The sequence below is a fragment of the Carassius auratus genome, chromosome 19 (assembly GCF_003368295.1).
Source record: "Carassius auratus strain Wakin chromosome 19, ASM336829v1, whole genome shotgun sequence".
In the NCBI taxonomy this organism is placed as follows: Eukaryota; Metazoa; Chordata; class Actinopteri; order Cypriniformes; family Cyprinidae; genus Carassius; species Carassius auratus.
In genome coordinates, this window is record NC_039261.1 from 249,099 (window position 1) to 270,097 (window position 20,999).

Sequence of the window (20,999 nt, forward strand, 5' to 3'; positions counted from 1 at the left end):
GCTCGCTATCCTTTTAAACCAAGAGCAAATAGATTATTTTTATTATTAATATTAATATTGATAATACTTATGTAATAACAATATAATAATATAATATACTGTACATAATACATATTAATTCTATGATTTTAACTCTGTTCTCTAATACAAAAACATAATGTTATTCTGGCTGGTATTGTATTTTATCTATAAAAGGCCACAATAAATATCTCCAATCAGTAGACTTCATGATTTTCTGTCATTCTGGATGTTTTGTGATGAGATCTCTGTGATCTAAAATGCTTGCCAGAAAGCCACAAACCACAGGGAGAAAACAATTCAAGAATTCAGGTTCAGCTGTGTCTGACTATCATTTTCTAACTGAGAAGTTAGTGCTGAGGGAACCGAGAGAGAGAGACAGACAGAGGTCCCTTGGGTTCTCCATGAAGCTTGTGCAGTGAGAGCATGTGCATATAGCTCAAACTATCAAATCTGATCTCATTAAAACCTCTGAACCAAATTAAAATAAAAATGAACAGCTGAAACATTCAGTGTATTTTATTATTATTATTATTATTATTATTATTATTATTATTATTATTATTATTATTATTTTGCCAACCAATGTGGTGCAATTATGCAGCTGTATTTGCTTCACTAAATAACCATTTTCGATTATGTAATGTTTTAATTACAATTTTACACCGCCTGTTTTATTTCCAGTAATCTTTTGGAAGGATGTTAGGACTGAAGAGAAGACGGCAGAGGGAGGGAGGTTAGGAGGAGGAGGGTGTTGGAGATCTCAGAGCAGACAGACAGGCGTGCGTGCGTGCGTGGCCGACGCGCGGGGAAGCGGGCCGGACCGTGCGTGTCCCCCAGGTGACCTGCCTACTCCAGCTCATCACACTGACCGCGTCATAACCAAGCTCGATGCGTCAGAAACGATTTAAAATATTGTAAGAGCAATGAACTCTACCAAGCTCTACCCCCGACGCTCTGAAAGCGTTTCAAATGCACGATTTAGTGACCGGCCCTCGCATCGTGTCAAATGCATGTAGGTATCAAAGAATTGCCTTTTGTATAATGCGAGATTCCTACAGAGCATGGAGCTCACACACACGCGCACGCGCTATCAGGTGCAAGGCGACCGTACCTTCCAGCCGGCGGAGCTATTGCTGTCTCCTTTATCCTTGAAATAGGGCACAAAGCGCACCATCCAGTCGTAGATTTGCGACAGGGTGAGCCTTTTCTCGGGGGTGCTCTCAATGGCACGTGTGATCAGATCCGCGTACGACTGGTTGCCCCACGCGTTCCGGCGCGACGACTTGGATTTGCGCAGCTGGCCGGCCACATCCAGCGCGGCGCCGGACATGCACGCTGGGGCGGCCGCGATAGGCGCCGGGGCGCCGGCTGGATGCTTGAACTCCGTCGGCGCCCCTCCGCTCCGGCACGCCGGCACGTTGCGCGGCTCCACTTTCACCGGCAGCGCGCGGCTCTCCTCCTCCGGACACGGCAGCGGCCAGGTGCACGACCTCGGGCGGCAGTGCGGCTCATAGTCGGCGTCCAGTTCAACCTGATGCGCGTCTACGCCGCCGCTCTCCATCATTAACATGCTGCTTTTGAGTGTCACAAGGCAAGGTCAAGAGGAAAAGCAACAAATGCGCCCTTAAATCCAGTGAGGTTATACTGTGTGGGGTTCTCTCTGTCTGTAGTCTTTTTTTCTTTTTCCTTTTTTTTTTTCTTTTTTTACAGCAAATGCAAAACGAGAATAAACGCAGAAGCTCCGGAATCCGTGAATAGATTGCTCATTCTCCTGTCTCTGGTCTGTTGTGGTGTACTAAACGCGCAAAAGCATCCAATGCATCACGATGTGCAACAGTCTGTCTTCCATATTACTGAACAATTCAGTCACACGCAAGCGGGTGTCCATAGGGCTGAGGTGCTGAAATCACACACCCATCACTGAAGCGTCTCGCGCGTGCAAAGTCCCTTTAATCGCGCGCTCGCACCAACTGTTGATTGCTTTGACAGACGGTCTGACAGACACGCTTGTAAATCTCTCTCATCAAGAAGGGCGAAATCAATTGACTTCCTCTGGAGTCTGGCCACAGTTTCCGTTTGTCTGGAGCTCTCCCGTCCCTTTTCTCTCTCTCTCTCCGCAGATTTGTTGGCGGTCTCTCAGTCACTGTTACTGATAGTAGACACGGCGTGAATGGAGCCGCGCGATTCAGCTGCGTCTTCTCCCGATTGTCAATTTCCCCACGCGTTTTTTCCCTCCTTTTCTTTGCGTAAGATAGAATATTCAAACGAGCATTGCTTCCACATTGGTTCACGCCTGTTTGCGAATGACTAGTCTGGGCTGTAGCGGCGGATAAATGCTGCTATAAGATAATTGGACGGCGCTTGGATCAAGTCACTCCCTCCAGAACAGGTTTATCCGGGGGACGCGCATCTTCTACCACACAACATGCATGCCTTTTAGAAAGATTTACATATGCAGAATTTCCTTGCACGTCCATCTCTTATGTCAAGTAGTTTTAACAGTTATTCCAATTAGTACACTGTAAAAAATTGCAAATTGCAAATGTTATTTGCTGTTTCTTTGTAATTAACTGTTAATTTACTAGCAGCTTCTGAATGGGGGAAAAAGGTGTAGCCTATTTATGACTTTCCCAATTCCTAAGTAGCCTAATCCAATTTACCATCTTTCAGTTTCACTATCGTTATACACTGTACTTGGATTGAATCCAATATAGGTCAAACATACAGTAGCCTAATTCAAGTGAGATAAACAAAATGTTGCTATTTCCAAATGGAATAAACATTGGAGTCTAATAAACAGGTCGTCTAGTGTCTGTTCAGTTGGGACACTGACTGAAATGTATACTAATACCTGGCATAATAGTTGAATAGGCATTAGTGATGAATTGCTAGTGTTAGAACTGTACAGGTACAATCAACTGGAATAATCCATAGGCTATTAAAACTAATAGCTACAATCAACTGAAATACTAGCAGTAAGTGAATATGAGGATCTGAAAATAGCCTATATATCAATGTCAAAAACTGTCTTTTGTTGAATGTAAAAAATAGTTGGTGACCTGTAGCAAAAGAATAAGTAATAAGTGCTAGGCATATATGCATTTCCTAGCAAATTATATTATAAATATATTCAATGAAAAATCAGGATATATATATATATATATATATATATATATATATATATATATATATATATATATAATTTGCTAGGAAATGCAATGCAACCTGTTGCGTTGACAGTCTGAGGGATGTGAGCGGAGTGGGCATGCATGCATTTCACACGGCTTTACTGCCCACATAACGGTAGTCCCCGATGAAAAACGCTCGAGAGCGGCTATTCATGGACGCATGTCAGTAGATAATCTCCAGCCCAACATCATATCATCCATGAGAGACACCGCAGTGCCAAAAAACACTCTGCCAAGTGTGCTTCGGATGAGGAGGAAACGAAGGCTCTTGGCAAGCGTTTCTCTTGTCTATGAACGACCGTGACATTCAGTGCGCGGCTCGTGTGTGGCTCGCTGATAAATTGACCGAGGGGATTCCGCCCACGCCGCGAGCCACAGCGCGCCTATCAGATTCTATGGAATCTGACAGGGGGAGGGGCCAGCGGACGCGCTCCGCCAATCGCCGCCCGCTTCTAGACACCGCTCCGCTCTCATTGGCCGTGCCGCGGCACAGCTGGGCGGTGCCAATCTATACATATAAAACCCGTAACCCGTTTTTTTTGGGTGGAAAATCCCCCAACGGTGACGTGAAGGTGGACCATTGACAGCTGGTCGTCCATGGCAACCTAATCCTCCAATGCTCAATAGTGGAAGGCTTTCATCGTGATTAAATGCTGCTTTTACAACGCAAAATTTGGAAAAGAGAGGGAGAGCGAGAGCTTCATGCAGAGGAAGGTAGGGATAAGAGAGAGAAATGCTGTAAATGAGAACAAACAGAGGTTTAATTCACAACACATGGGCCTGTGGTTTTGGAAAGGAGATTTTTATGCGCCACAATGAAGTTGTAACAGGAATGTGGTGTGACTCCTACAGTATGGAATGAAAACACTGAGCCTGAGCCAGCTGAACACATTTAATGGAGTACTCGCCTTCACTTCCTGAGAGCTAGTTGTCACAAGAGCTATAGAAGCTTTATTAACCATCGTCCAGTTACACCAATCTGAGTTTTAGCTAGCTGTGGTTTTGTATGTTGGTTTCAAACACTTAGTTTAAAGCACCTTAAATTATAATCATTTTGTTTCAAATTATGTCCACCAAACCAAAACCGCAGTGTCATATTTTCCATAAAGCAAGTAAATGCCATAAGAGTGTGCAAACATTTCTGAAACACGTCAACATATCTGACTGTCGGACATTTATCATACCTGACGCATACTACTAATTGGCTAATGTGGCTAATCTAATGTGACCCACCTTTGCAGCTTCTGTTGTAATTGTGATTTAGTTACTTAAACATTAAACTCCTTATTCCGGGTAGTAAAGAAGCTTAGACTTGATCCTGCCTCACTACAATTGATCTAAGCTTGTTAGCAGGCCCACACAGAATCCGCACCTGCAGATTCCACAGAATATTCCACAGAGACGGAACATCATTCACAAAGTTCTACAAACCCCTCCTCCTTACATAATCTTTTAGCTAATTTCACAATGCTGCAGGGAAGAGTGTCTACAGTACTCTCGGCTCAGTTTAACACATTCTACTATGTCGAGAGGTAAAATAATGTTCATGATGTTTTGGAGTATATTTTTACATTGAAAGACTCCAAAAGCTGGGTCAATTGTTTGACTGAATTTTCTATTTAATTCAATTATTGCTTAAAAATTTATGTAATTCTTGCTTAAAATGAACCCACAATAGATTGGAAATCAACATTTATTGATATGTTCAATAAATGGCCATTTACACTATAAAAAAGGTTGTGTTAAAAACCATTCATCTTGGGTTCTTTGGCAACCCAGCACTGTGGAAATATGGGGCAGAACACGTGCTGGGTTATTTATATGAAAGCCTAAAAGGAATGGTGCAATAAAACTGTGCAGTTGTTAAATATTGCACATGTGTTGTGACTCACAAATACTGCCTCCTAGAGCATAGGTCTTGAATTTCAGCTGCTGGGTAAAAATGACTAAGGTTACCTATGTAACCCTGGTTCCTCGAAAGAACGAGACGCTGCGTCGAGAACGTTTGGGGAACGCCTCCAGCTTGACATCTCTGAATAACATGTGTAATTAGTCCAATGGAAGGGTGAGACATCATAGGCGGGTGATGTCAGAGACCAGGAAGCATGAAAACATGAGTGGCGAAGCCGGTAATCAGCCTCAAAGGATGAAGCAAGCGCCGGCCAGAGATGCCAGAAGTGTGGCACGGCGACGCAGCGTCTCATTCCTTCGAGGAACTAGGATTACATACGTAACCTTAGACGTTCCTCTTCAGGAACTCGAGGTGCGTCGAGAACGTTTGGGGAATGAGAATGCCCACGCCGCCAGACTTCAAATCTCTGCCTAGTGTGGAAGAGCACAGCTAAAGCAAGAGAAGGAAACAGGAGCCTGACAGTAATCGGGGACAATCCGTCCAAAGGCCCCCAGGAGAGGGGAGATCAGAGGACTCTAGGCTTAGGATAGCATCTTGATCACCGCTTAGCATAAGGTTCTTCTGGCCGGAGGCCTCAGCCTCAGCACACCATGGAGTAAACATGTAACCAGAGGTTTTCTGCCCACTGACTGGCCACAAGAGGGGCGCGGTAGGCCACCATGGCTGTCATGTAGACTTTGAGGGTGGAGTGGGTCAACCCTGCGGACAGCCTGCAGGAACCCCAGCACTGTACCAACCAGGCAGTTAACTGGGTCGAGCTGGTGGTCTCCGCACCTAGAAGTGAAAAGCTTCCACTTCAAGGCATACAGTTTCCTCATTGAGGAAGCTCTGTATTGGAGAACAGTCTCAACAACCTTGGTGAAAGCTAAGAGTTGTGCCTCCTCAGAGACCACACCTGAAGCCGCCATTCCCTGGCCTCGGCCCCTGCCTCAGGGTACGCGGGCAGGGTGGCCACTCATGACCGCACCCCAGCCGGTGAGGGATACATCTGTCGCTAGCATTACGCGGTGACAAGGAGCTCCCAGCACCAGGCCCTGAGACAAGAACCAATGTTTTCTCCACATGTCTAAGGCACGTAGGCACCGCAGCATGACCTTTAGCATGCAAAGTGGGTTTCCCCTCAGGGAGAAACTCTTGGTCTTGAGGCACCACTGTAGGGGTCTCATGTACAGCAGGCCAATAGTATTCATGTTGGATGCAGCTGCCATCAGACCCAGCAATCTCCGAGACTGCTTGACAGTGAGTGACCGGCCTTCTCTCAGTCTCGCGACTGCAGTGAGGATCGACTCAATCCGAGCAGGTGACATACGTGCCTGCATCGTGGTTGAATCCCACACTACGCCCAGAAAAAGTGGTTCTCTGTACTGGAGAAAGCACACTTTTCTTGCCGTTAAGTCTTAACCCCTAGCTCTTTCATGTGAGCGAGAACGACATCTCGATGCTGAAGCGCCTTTTGCTCTGATTGAGCTAATATCAACCAATCGTCAATGTGGTTGAGTCATCAAAGTGTGGGGTGAGACTGCAAGGCCAGTGAAAGCAAAAGACCCCAAAAGCAAACCTCAGGAACTTCCAATGAAGAAGAATGGACATAAGTGCATCTTTTTGATAGATCATGACACACCAGTCCTCAGACTTGGCCTGTGCAAGTGTGCTGAACTTCAGTCCCCTGACTGAGCGTTCAAAAAGCACAGGTCTAAAAAAGGACACAACACCTCATCCTTCCTCGGAACAGTGAAGTACCGGCTGTAGGACCCGGACTCTGAAACCCAAGGAGGGACCACCTCGATGGTCTCCATCCTCAGAGAGAGTCTACTTCTGTTCCATTACCAGAGCCTGCTTGGGGCCCACCAGAACTGGATTCTGTGGCCTCTCACTACAGTGTGCAGGACCCACTGAGACACATTTGGCAGTAGTTTTCTCTGGTGTCATCAGAGCAATTAGCTCAGTGCCCCTGAAGTGGCGTACCGGCAGGAGACGGCCGAACTAGCTGGAAATAATGTCTCACTTTCAACATTTGATATGTTATCTATAATCTATTGTGAATATAATATAAGTTTATGAGATTTGTAAATGATTCCATTCCTTTTTTTTTACTCACATTTTGTACAATGTCCCAACTTTTTGGGAATCGGCTTTGTACAAGCCAGTACATTTTAAATATGAATCTGACACTTTTAAGTCACTGATGATACATATATATATATATATATTCCCCATTGTTACATTCATTAAGCTGAAGTCCAATTTAGACATTATTCCTAAATTGTTCCTCTGTTCTTTTTTTCTAAGTTGTTCTACTCAGAGGAGAACTGGCCCCTGACTGAGCCTGGTTTCTCCCAAGGTTTTTTCTCCATTCTGCCACATATGGAGTTTTGGTTGCTCTAGTTTGCTTAGTTGGGGACACTTAATTTCCAGCAATTTCATCGACTTGAGTGCAGAGATTATATTTAAACTGAACTGAGCTGGATGATGACATCACTGACTTCAATGATGAACTGCCTTTAACTGAAAATGTAATGTTTACTATTGTCCTTCTGCTTTATTGACACTATTTTCCTAACTAATGCTGTAAAGCTGCTTTGACACAATCTCTATTGTTAAAAGTTCTATATAAATAAAGGTGCCTTGACTTCTTGATGTGACCCTGTCAAGATTAAAGATATACCGTGTGGCTGGTAAAGTATTTGAATAAATATCCAATGGACCAAATCAAAGCTTCTTTATTTCATCACTGTTGAAAGATATATGGCACTGGGACGGTTTGCCCTGAGGCAGAGCTCATCAGAGCACAAACCTTTCAGGCAAGCAACAGCCCTGGACTGAAAACCACTGCTGATTGTGGTGTCATGATGAATTTAGATACAGTAATGCACACACACTCACACACAAAGATTCTTCAAAAACTTTTTATTTTTCTTCTCATGTTAAAATCTGTCCATCATTGTTTAAACACTGAAACCTGTAGGCCACACATCCAGGACACAACCCTTCTGTAATCTCAGATGAGCTTTCAGGAGCTTTCACACTATCTCTGCATTGCAGATCTTCCATCTTTAATTGCTCTTCTCAACTGTTTAGTTTCTATCTCGCTAAGGCTGACACTTACGCACACACTCACCGAGGTGATAGAGAATTTCTTTGACAGCAAATTAAAGGAAGTAAACATGCAATTGCTGTTGGGTTTGGAGCGGGCCTCAAGCGTTCACATCAGAGCTCTGTCAGTGAGATTACACAGCGCTCAAACCAGGGGTCCGTCACAGGGAGGCAAAACTAGGCCATCAAATAAATATGCTTAAAATTATTTACAGCAAGATGCATGATTGCATTGTCCCCAACCCCACTTCCCTTTCTCTTCCTCTTAGTTGTGTCTCTGTCACACTCCCTTTTGTACTTTTAATTAGTGGTGTTTGCTGAGGCTGTTTGCTGTTGCTCATACTTTAGTCATTTGAACAATCTTTAGTGCTGCTTATTGTGTGCTATGGACACCAGCTTATTCTGAGAATGTAGTTAATATCTGGTAAATTGTATCTAAATCAGTGTTAGTGATGTAAAACTAATGTTATCTTCCAAGTTCACTTAACACAATAAGTGATCCACCAAACGGAGTCAGATTTGCAAAAATATCTAAGGTATAAAAAGGTGTGGTCTATTTGGTCATAAGTCATAAGGGTGCCATGCTAAAAACATGACAGAAACACATAGAAACAACCACCAGCGACAGTCTTCATGGCTGCAAAATACTTTGCACATTTTCTTAAAAAATGTCTAGTTTTCTTCTTGCATCTCTTGTCCTAATTAACTTAATAACCTCCTCTTCACTTTTCTTTGATTTGCAGGCTGCTCGTACTCTTGAATCACCTTTCGTACCCCCTTTCCTTGAACGTCAACATGTTCTTAATTAATACATTTTGGCTCCTGTATGATTTACTGCTCCTAAATATATATGCTGTCAAATTGTATAATTATATTATTACCAGCTAATTTTCGATTTTGCTATCTTTTGGTACTATAAAACCATCAGTATGTCTTGGAGGGTTTTACATGATAATATTTCCATAAACACTGACATAAAAACAGTTATGTACATAACCAACATGATCTCCGTTGGTGATTTTGTATGAGTTTGTGGTCACAGTTTTGTTTGGGGACCAATTATCACTATTAACTAACTATTAACTATGACTTCTGCCTCAATAAACTCCTATTTTTAGGCTAATTGGTAGCTAGAAAGGTACTTATTAAGTTTGGGTGTGGGATGGATTAAGAGATCTAAAATGTGCTCATACAGAATTAAGATTTATTATGTGTTTTATAAGTACTAATGAACAACCAATATGCAGGGAATATGCACGGCAATAAGCAAATAGTTTTTAGTGAGAATTGGTTCCTAAAATAAAGTGAAATTTAAAATCATAAGATCTTTCAATACCTATGACAGGAAACAATGGCATCTATCAATGCTTGAAAAAAAAAAAAAAAAAAAAAAAAAAACAGTTTATCTTAAAATATACAGCATATGCATATTGCATAAATCCAAATAAGAAATAAAGCAATTATTGGAAAAGCATTATGTCCTAAACTCCTGAAACATTTGTGTCTTATATTTCCGAGCATTCAGTGCAATTTCGGAAAGAAATGAATCAATCCTGTATGTGTATGAAATATTCAGGTAGTGAATTGTGAAAAGTAATTGTAATTTAACTACACATTTTTATCTTTTCTTATCTTATCTTGAGATTACAGTTAAATTTATTTTGTAATTAAATTACATAATTCCATTACATGTAACTTACTCCCCAACACTGTGCATAGAATCAATGCTAAATGTACAGTATAGTGCATCATTTGGGACACAACTGACTTCTTCTAAAAGAGGTTCCAAAACATTCTCCCATTGGTCAGACAGACAAATAACGGTCCCCAAACGCATGCCTTTGGTTTGATCCTCTGCTGCTATTTCTGGTTGGTCAGGGTTCCCCAACAAAATCCAGTAATGTTGGATTTGCTGTGTATAGGCAATTTTTTGGCAAGTTAGCAAAGTGTTAACAGTTAAAACTATCTTTTTTTTTCATCCTTCCTTGCATGTCCTCAAGTTCTCTTCACCACCGCCTCATTCTCTGGTGTTCTTACTTTCAACAGCCCTCCTTCCTTCCTCTCTCTCTCTATCTCTCTCTCTCAGCTCACTGTTGTTGTGTTACATAAGTCATAGATTTATATTGTTTGTCTGAGTGGGGCGGGGAAGTACGGGAGAGGGGGGCGGTAGGGCGTTCCTGCCCCGGCAGAGCCGATGGCCATCCCAGGAATGCGTCTCCTCCTCACACCTGGGACACCGCCAACAGTGTGGCCTCCCAATGTCACCGCATGTGAGGAAGAGAGGAGGAAGGCAGGGGAAAGCATTTAGCTCAGGGCTTGCGGGAGCTTGTCCAAAGAGAGAGCGCTGGGGCTCTCTACCTCTGGGTTGCCAACACACAATACTTTGACTAATACTTCCTGCTTGGATGCATGAGCCGAGTCCCAGTTTCTTTTTTTATCGTTCTTAAGATCTGGAACCCACACTGGTGTATGGCCTCCCATTTTATAGGGCTTATTCGCAGGATTTAGATCTGGAAGTGCACTTGGACTAGAGGAATGATATGATAAGACAGGGAATTTTGAGGATTTGACTGTCTAAGAGAGTGATTTAATGTGCAAAATCCAACACAAGCGATTAATCTCACCTCTTGGCTGAGGAGGGGACTTCAAGAGGAAGCGGGATGTAGGTACATGTCCCCTACCATTCCTTCTCAGTGCGTGTCTCCACGATAATCCTCCCTAGTTTACTGGCTTCACAAGCTCTGATGGGAATCTGAAAGAGATGTACTGAAAGTCACAGACATCTGGGAGAAAGAGTAATGCTCTACACAGATACATGCACATTGGCTACGAACAACACTGGCTAGATTTTCAAATTGCATTCTGAAATCTCTTTCACATTAGCAAAATTTCTCCAGAGTTTTGCAGGCATTGTCTTTTTTTGTGAATACTGTAACAATGACACATATAATTCACTTTAAATACAAGCAGCGTTCTGCTGGTTAACAGGTTGAATCTGCATGATGATTTTTAACCTATCACAAAATCTGCATGGGGAAATCTTTTCCCCTCAAACAAAATGCCCAGTGGCAGTATTTCCTATTAAAATGATTGGATTTCACCCAGAAATGTGCAGAACAATGGTAGATGAGACTGCATCTTTGTTATAATTATTTAAAACAAATCACAAATTCATTGCTTTCTCAGCACTGCTGTGTTAGCAGACATTTTTACATTGCACTCTAGAATACTCAATTCTGATTGGTCAATTGTGCAACATTGTATATCAAAACATAATAGATGGTGCAATGTTAGCTATTTCACTAGCTCCCTCCCACTAACACTCAAAGTGACTGACAGACAAATAACAGGAAATTAAGTGGGAAAGAGGTAATGAGTCACTTTCAGCCTAAGCTGCTTTTTTTTTTTTTTTTTTTTGGTCTATGGATTGAATCCATGTGACCAACTGGAACTCGTTGCATAGTAAAATCTCTTTCCTTCACACAGAAATATTCAACTGACTGGATTTCACCCACAGAAATTTGCAGAACAATGTTCAGTGTGACCATACCTTTATTGTCACAGTGGTTAATGGGGGGGGGGGGTGCAATCCAGAAAAACAAAACAAAGGAAAAATGAGTTCATAGGGCTCAGAAATATTCAAATCTGATTGCACAACTCATCTCTTTGCAATCTGATCTAAATGACTGATTTTCCACACTGTGTATCACAACTGTTCAGATCTGATCTATGTGTCCTATGCATGGTGCGCTTTAATTTTATTGAATATCTGCATTGGTTTATAAGGACAACAAAACATCTGGTTTGCACTGCAGATGTTTTCTTACAAGATGGCAACATGTTGGCCTTGCAACATTATTATGTCTTGCAGCGGCAGAAACGTATTAAACTGGAATGCACAAAGTGTTGCCGCCAGTCTCAAAACTAAAAGGGTTGTGTAGACCGGCAATAAATTGTTATTTTCTGATTGACTTGCACTTTGCAACAACACAATACAAACAATGTCTGATGTGTCTACATTTTGCATGGTGCAACATCTGATCAGAGCGGTCAGACAGAAACAGATTTCCAGAAATGTGATTTGAATAGTTTTTCAAATAGGAATGTAGCCTGACATGATGCCCTCACATTACCAACATTTCTGGTGAATTAAATGGGAAAAAAGCAGACGATTTTATCCAAAGAGACTTACAAATGGGGAATACATCAAGCAATTTATTTTAAAGAGGCAAATAGACACAGGAAGTGCTCATCATACCAAGTTTCAACCATTGTTCAAATAAGCACAATAAGTTAAAAAAAAAAATATATATATATATATATATATATATATTATATATAATATATAATATATAATATTTTTAGGATGAAGTCAGACAGTGACGAAAGTGGTAAGATTTCTGCTGTTGCTTGAAAAATGTCAGGTAATCAGCATTCTGGATAGGGGTGGGAAGATCATTCCACCAGCCGAAAATGTTGTGCAAAGTGATTTTGTGTCTCTTTGTGATGGTACTACGAGTACAGCTGATAACGTCACTTTCAAATCAAGCAGCTTTCTGTTGATCAGCGTGGCGAATCAGCGTGACTTGAACCCGTTGCAAATCATGGAGAAATGTTTTGCCTCTTGTGAAACTCCTGATCGTTTTGATTCCTTTTGAAATGTACGGAGCTCCACACTTGTCATGTTAAGGACAAATACACTATATCTTGTCCACAAAGTAATATTTCATGATTTACTAATTTCTTCCCTTGTTTTAGTTCATTCAAAAGGAGGGAACAAATTAGTACAACATGGCCACAATTTACTAATATGAAAGAATAAATTAGTAAATCATGGTCAAGAATTAACAAGTTATGGAAATGGTTCGATGGCTCAGACTTTTTATCATCCCCTCTCTAGGCATTCATGTCTGCGTATTTACTTACAGTATATTTCTGGCTAACCAAAGACAGGAAACTACATGCAAACGAATATTACAGACTGTTGGAGGCTTGATAAGTGTGTTGTGAGAAGATCCTCTGAGCGGGACATGGCAGAACGTACAGATGGAGTGTGACATGCTGGCAGCGGTGTGTGTGTAAGTAGGAGGCTGGTAACCTCGCGAGTGCATCCTGACGGCAGTGTGTATGACATGAAGGCACAGGGCCAGTGGAGTGTCAGCAGGTGTTGTGCAGAGTTCTGCCTGGCTGCGTCAGACACTGAGTGAGTGAACAGGAAATGACAGGCCCTCACCGGCCCCTTCACTCAACCTGTCACGCGAGGTCACCTGCAGCCCCAGGCGCTCATCACTCATACACACACAGTTACAGAGAGACACAGAGATCCTAGATATCAGCCATCACACGAGGAATCAAAAGAATATTAAAGAGCAATTTCAAGATAATGTGTGTTCTGTATGTGTGGATTACTGTTGATTACACATACATGCAGATGCTTCTATCCAAAGCTACTTACAAATTGGGAAATACATAAAGCGGTTCTTCTTAAAGAGGCAAAAAGATAAAGGAAAAGCTTGTAATACCAAGTTTCAGGTATTGTTCAAATAAGTATAAGCTAGAACGGGAATGAATAAATAAAGATAACGGTTTTTTTTTTTAGTATGAAGGAAAGTAGCGTCGAAAGAGATGGGTTTTTCAGCTGTCACTTGAAAATTGCCATGGATTATCAACATTCCGGATAGGGGTGGGAAGATCATTCCACCAGCCAGGAAAGGTGAACGAGAATGTTCTGGAAAGTGATTTTAAACCTCTATTTGATGGTACCATGAGGCATCACTCACTAGCGGATCTCAGACTTCTGAAGGAGATGTAGATTCGTAATAGTGAGTGGAAGTAGGTGGGTGCTGAGCCTGAGGCTGTTGCAAGCATCAATGCCTTGAACTTGATGCGAACCGCAACCGGAAGTCAATGGAAGTAAATAAAGAGCGGTGTGACACTGATGCTTTTGGATTGGCTAAAGACCAGCCGTGCCGCTGCATTCTGAATCATTTGCAGAGGTTTGATTGTGCTTGATGGAAGTCCAGCCTGAAGAGCATTTCGGTAGTTTAGCCTAGAAATGACAAGGGCCTGGACAAGAAGTTGTGCAGCATGCTCCATTAGAAACGGCCTGATCTTTCTGACCTGCACGATCGAGCAGTCTTTACAGGTCAACTGGTCATCAAAGGTTACACCAAGATTTCTGACCGAAGTTAATGGGTTAATTGTAGAAGAGCCTAGCTGGATGGTGAAATCATGCTGTAGAGTTGGAGTGGCAGGGTAGACAAGATGCTCAGTCTTTGCCAGGCTGAGCTGTAGGTGATTTCCCTTCATCCATGCTGAGATGTCCGCCAGGCAGCATGAAATCCGTGCAGCTGCCGTTGGATAATCTGTTTGAAATGAGAGAAAGAGCTGTGTGTCATCAGCATAGCAATGGTAGGAGAATCCATGTGCCTGTATGATGGGACCCAGTGATGTAGTGTATATGGAGAAGAGGAGGGGTCCCAGAACTGATCCTTGAGGAACCCCAGTAACCAGTTGATGTGCTCTGGATACCTCCCTTCCCCAGGCCACCCTGAAAGAGTGAGATAGGATTCAAACCAGCAAAGTGGAATCCCTGTGATGTCCAGTGATGAGAGGGAAGACAGAAGTAATTGATGATTGACAGTGTCAAAAGCTGCAGATAGATCCAACAGAATAAGAACTGATGATTTGGAATCAGCTTTTGCAATCCTCAAGGCTTCCGTGACTGACAGTAGCGCAGTCTCAGTTGAATGGCCACTCCTGAAACCCGACTGGTTACATCCAGTTTGTTGCTCTGTGAAAGAAACAATGATATCTGGGAACTAGAAATCCACTGCCAAGTTTTTTATTTTTCTGAATGTGAGACTGTTGACGGTTGTTGGCATTGTAAAGAGGGCCCAGTCCTCTACAGTGGGAGTATTAAAAACTTTCTGATGCCACAGATCACAGATTTTATGATCACTTTAAAAGGAAGCCTAAAATATACAGGATGCTAGATATTTTCATGTGCAATGTCTCATTAATACACTGTAAAACTTTCCACCTACTTCAGCTTAGGTTTAGATTGCTGCCTTGAATTTTGGAGTGTATGATCGAATTATTTTAAATAAATTATATTATAGTGATAATTAGTTATAACACTTTTTTCAAGGTGTCCTTGTTACATGTGTAACATGTACTTACATTATAATGACAACTGATTACTCATAAATACATGCAAGTAAGACAAACCCTAACTCTAAATGGTAAGTACATGTAGTTAATTAATATTACTCAGTACTTAAATGTATAATTACACTGTAACAAGGACACCTTAAAATGTAAGTGTAACCTAGATTTAGTTATTTTTTAAAACTCACAAAAAAATTACCTGCTTAAATGAATTTGATTAAAGTAATGAAAAAAAAAAAACACATATGTTGACGTGACTTTTACAGTGAGAAATACAAGGTGAGATATTTTCTAAAGATAGCATCATTACAAATATAACTAATTATATTGTTACTATAGTGATTCCCAGTGCAGTCATTAAAATATTATTTGGAAGTGTTTACATTGTATTAAGTTGACAGCATATCTGTTTTCTACCCACTATTACTCTATTTTTAATGAAAGAGGATACATTTTTAACACAGTACAATCGCATGCAATGTGTGTTAGTTTGCTAATTCATATGAAACCGAATATAATTTTAGACCTTCTTTCATAAGATATCACCAGCTTGTAAAATGAAATAAGGTTGTTTTCATTTCAGCTATTCCAGTTACTTCAGCTTTACAAAAACAAAGGTTATACTGTTATTGCAAACTGGTATTTGTTACAATAGTATTTTAACTTATTGTCAGAATCACAAATTATTTTAAAGTTCACTGATCTTAGTTAATCATAGTTATGTTGTGACACAAAGAATACAGTTTCCAGGTCTGAGCCTCTGCTTGCTTCAACTGAGAAAATTAGACAACATAGTACTGTTTATTCATACAACACATCTAAACTAAACACTTCAGTACTCCTGGACACCAATATTTTAACAATTAATAAAAGATGAATGACTCTCTGGCCATCTGAGATTTTGATATGGAGATCATGATTTTGTAGCACACTGTGTGTGTATATTAGCACAGTTTGTTGTTTGTTTTTGGCATTTGATAGAGCATTTGGACCCAGAAATGGTAACTTGTGACGTCACTTGTGACTTAACTGATAGCATCTAATGAGTATGCAGTCTTGGAAAAAACTCCTGCGATAAAAAAAGTAAAGTATTGTTAGAGATATCATTAGGGACATGTTCACCTTTTTTTTATTATTATTATTTTTTTTTTTTTGAACAACAATTTTTATTTTCAAACACCTTCAAATAATAGTTATTTGGGGTCAGGTTGTGTTTTTTTGATTAGAGGCGTAATAACAGCCAGTTTGAAGGTTTTGGGGACATATCCTAATTACAATGAGGAATTAATAATAGTCAGAAGAGGATCTATGGCTTCTGGAAGCACCTGTTTTAGGAGCTTAGATGGTATAGGGTCTAACATACAGTATTGTTCAAAATAATAGCAGTACAATGTGACTAACCAGAATAATCAAGGTTTTTCGTATATTTTTTTATTGCTACGTGGCAAACAAGTTACCAGTAGGTTCAGTAGATTCTCAGAAAACAAATGAGACCCAGCATTCATGATATGCACGCTCTTAAGGCTGTGCAATTGGGCAATTAGTTGAATTAGTTGAAAGGGGTGTGTTCAAAAAAATAGCAGTGTGGCATTCAATCACTGAGGTCATCAATTTTGTGAAGAAACAGGTGTGAATCAGGTGGCCCCTATTTAAGGATGAAGCCAACACTTGTTGAACATGCATTTGAAAGCTGAGGAAAATGGGTCGTTCAAGACATTGTTCAGAAGAACAGCGTACTTTGATTAAAACGTTGATTAGAGAGGGGAAAACCTATAAAGAGGTGCAAAAAATGATAGGCTGTTCAGCTAAAATGATCTCCAATGCCTTAAAATGGAGAGCAAAACCAGAGAGACGTGGAAGAAAACGGAAGACAACCATCAAAATGGATAGAAGAATAACCAGAATGGCAAAGGCTCAGCCAATGATCACCTCCAGGATGATCAAAGACAGTCTGGAGTTACCTGTAAGTACTGTGACAGTTAGAAGACGTCTGTGTGAAGCTAATCTATTTTCAAGAATCCCCCGCAAAGTCCCACTGTTAAAAAAAAGGCATGTGCAGAAGAGGTTACAATTTGCCAAAGAACACATCAACTGGCCTAAAGAGAAATGGAGGAACATTTTGTGGACTGATGAGAGTAAAATTGTTCTTTTTGGGTCCAAGGGCCACAGGCAGTTTGTGAGACGACCCCCAAACTCTGAATTCAAGCCACAGTACACAGTGAAGACAGTGAAGCATGGAGGTGCAAGCATCATGATATGGGCATGTTTCTCCTACTATGGTGTTGGGCCTATTTATCGCATACCAGAGATCATGGATCAGTTTGCATATGTTAAAATACTTGAAGAGGTCATGTTGCCCTATGCTGAAGAGGACATGCCCTTGAAATGGTTGTTTCAACAAGACAATGACCCAAAACACACTAGTAAACGGGCAAAGTCTTGGTTCCAAACCAACAAAATTAATGTTATGGAGTGGCCAGCCCAATCTCCAGACCTTAATCCAATTGAGAACTTGTGGGGTGATATCAAAAATGCTGTTTCTGAAGCAAAACCAAGAAATGTGAATGAATTGTGGAATGTTGTTAAAGAATCATGGAGTGGAATAACAGCTGAGAGGTGCCACAATTTGGTTGACTCCATGCCACACAGATGTCAAGCAGTTTTAAAAAACTGTGGTCATACAACTAAATATTAGTTTAGTGATTCACAGGATTGCTAAATCCCAGAAAAAAAAATGTTTGTACAAAATAGTTTTGAGTTTGTACAGTCAAAGGTAGACACTGCTATTTTTTTGAACACACCCCTTTCAACTAATTGCCCAATTGCACAGCCTTAAGAGCGTGCATATCATGAATGCTGGGTCTTGTTTGTTTTCTGACAATCTACTGAACCTACTGGTAACTTGTTTGCCACGTAGCAATAAAAAATATACTAAAAACCTTGATTATTCTGGTTAGTCACATTGTACTGCTATTATTTTGAACAATACTGTACATGTTGTTGGTTTAGATGATTTAACAAGTTTATATAATTCTTCCTCTCCTACAGTAGAGAATGAGTGGAACTGTTCCTCAGGGGGTCTTATAGTCAATCAATCACCTTTATTTATATAGTGCTTTAAACAAAATACATTGCGTCAAAGCACTGAACAACATTCATTTGGAAAACAGTGTCTCAATAATGCAAAATGATAGTTAAAGGCAGTTCATCATTGAATATGTCATCTCTGTTCAGTTTAAAAATTGTCTGTGCATTTATTTGCAATCAAGTCAATGATATCGCTGTAGATGAAGTGACCCCAACTAAGCAAGCCAGAGGCGACAGCGGCAAGGAACCGAAACTCCATCGGTGACAGAATGGAGAAAAAAACCTTGGGAGAAACCAGGCTCAGTTGGGGGGCCAGTTCTCCTCTGACCAGACGAAACCAGTAGTTCAATTCCAGGCTGCAGCAAAGTCAGATTGTGCAGAAGAATCATCTGTTTCCTGTGGTCTTGTCCTGGTGCTCCTCTGAGACAAGGTATTTACTGGGGATCTGTATATGGGGCTCTAGTTGTCCTGGTCTCCGCTGTCTTTCATGGGCAGTAGAGGTCCTTTCTAGGTGAGTAGAGGTCCTTTCTAGGTGTCTGATGCGATACTGTAGCTGACGGCTGACGGCTGAATCGTTGCAATTTTATCTCTATTATCGATTTTAGAAGTAAAGTAGTTCATAAAGTCATTACTGCTGTAATGTTGGGAAATGTCAACACTTGTTGAGGCTTTATTTTTTGTTAATTTAGCCACTGTATTGAATAAATATCTGGGGTTATGTTTGTTTTCTTCTTAAAGAGAAGAAAAGTAATCGGATCTAGCATTTTTTAATGCTTTTCTGTAGGATAGGTTACTTTCCCGCCAAGCAATACGAAATACCTCTAGTTTTGTTTTCCTCCAGCTGCGCTCCATTTTTCGGGCTGCTCTCTTTAGGGTGTGAGTATTCCCATTATATCATGGCGTCAAACTGTTTTCCTTAACCTTCCCTTAAGCGTAAAGGAGCAACTGTATTTAAAGTGCTAGAAAAGAGAGAGTCCATAGTTTCTGTTACATCATCAACTTGTTCTGAGGTTTTGGATATGCTAAGGAATTCGGATACATCAGGAAGATAACTTAAAAAGCAGTCTTTTGTGGTAGAAGTGATGGTTCTTCAATACTTGTAACAAGAAGTAGAATTTACAATTTTGGCTATATGAAGTTTGCACAGAACTAAATGATGATCTGAGATATCGTCACTTGGCTGAATAATTTCAACACTAGATTTTTTTATTTTTTTCACTTTTATTTATTTATTTGTTTGTTTGTTTTAAAATATATTGTATTAAAAATATTTATAAAATATTTTAACTTTTTACAGACCCACAAATACATCATTCCTTCCCCCCTCTTTCTTTTGCAAGGTTTCTTAGTTCACAATGGGCAGGGGCAGGGGGTTTACGAATTGATGAAAAGCTTATAATTCATTCTAAAGTGCAAAATGTAAAATTAAAAACTTAACTTTAAAAATTAAATAATACAGAATAGTTAAATAGGTAGGCCTATCAGTTTACCTGCACGTCATGTGACCATTAGCCTATGTATCATAAACATACCAGTGTGTTGCTAAATTACTGAATTGTAACTAAAAATCTCAAGGGGTTATAGTTTAGGTCTATATGTAGGCTGTAGCAAGATTAACAAATATGTTAAACAAGATCCACCCCCAAAATGATGATTTTGAAGTAAAACAAGCTTTTTATGTGATCCTAGTGACACTTTTAAATTAGTGCAGTCAAACGATTCATTGTGTCCAAAATCAAAGTTTTGTTTACATAATATACATGTGTTGTGTGTATGTGTGTATTATATATAATTCACAGTACAGCTGTATATAGCCCACATTTAATCTTTTTAGCTGTATTTCCTCCACCTGTCAGAGCTGAAAGTGGACTCAACTTTAACATCAATCCGTTCCTGTTTTATTCTCATGAAATGAAAAAAAAAAAAAAATGAAGAGAAAAAAAAAACCCTAGCCTGAATTATAGAGAGGGAAGAAACAGAGGGGAGTTCATAGGGTCGTATATCATTAAGCAATTGAGAAAGTTAATTAGGCAGCTCTGATAATTATTGCCATGGCAACCTGAGCGCACTCATGCACATTTGATTAATGAGGTGCCATTATCCGCGCGCCAGTGAGACAGTGGCGTCATAGAGGAGCGCGCGAGACCCCTGCTGGGACACACAGACACTCGATGAAACAATGACAGGCCAGACGAGACCCACAGCCACACTGAGACTGAACAACCACGAGATCCTCCTAATTAGACGGACTAGATGTGTTTTAGCATTGAAACGCTTTACTTTTTTCTTTTTTTATTATACTGAAGTTATATTTTAATGGATGTATTCATCTGGTCAAAACCTATAAAAGATCTTTCCATATGCAGTTCTTTCTCACATCTTGGCATATGCTCATAGCATGCATCAGGGGTGTGTGTGTGTGTGTGTGTGTGTGTGTGTGTGTGTGTGTGTGTGTGTGTGTGTGTGAAGACCATGAAGACAGCTCTGTCACACACTGCTCTCTAGTGGACAAACCTCACGTTTTACGC

General features: G+C 40.6%; 1 protein-coding gene across 1 annotated transcript in view; it reads right to left on the reverse strand.

Moving 5' to 3' along the window:
* LOC113119077 (forkhead box protein O6-like) overlaps window positions 1–2,446 on the reverse strand; it is a 32,210-nt gene extending 29,764 nt beyond the window's left edge. The window contains exon 1 of the mRNA XM_026288265.1: window positions 1,133–2,446. Coding sequence (XP_026144050.1) covers window positions 1,133–1,591 — 459 coding nt within the window. The 5' untranslated portion in view covers window positions 1,592–2,446. The remainder of the gene's footprint in view (window positions 1–1,132) is intronic.
* Between the last annotated feature and the right edge of the window lie 18,553 nt (window positions 2,447–20,999).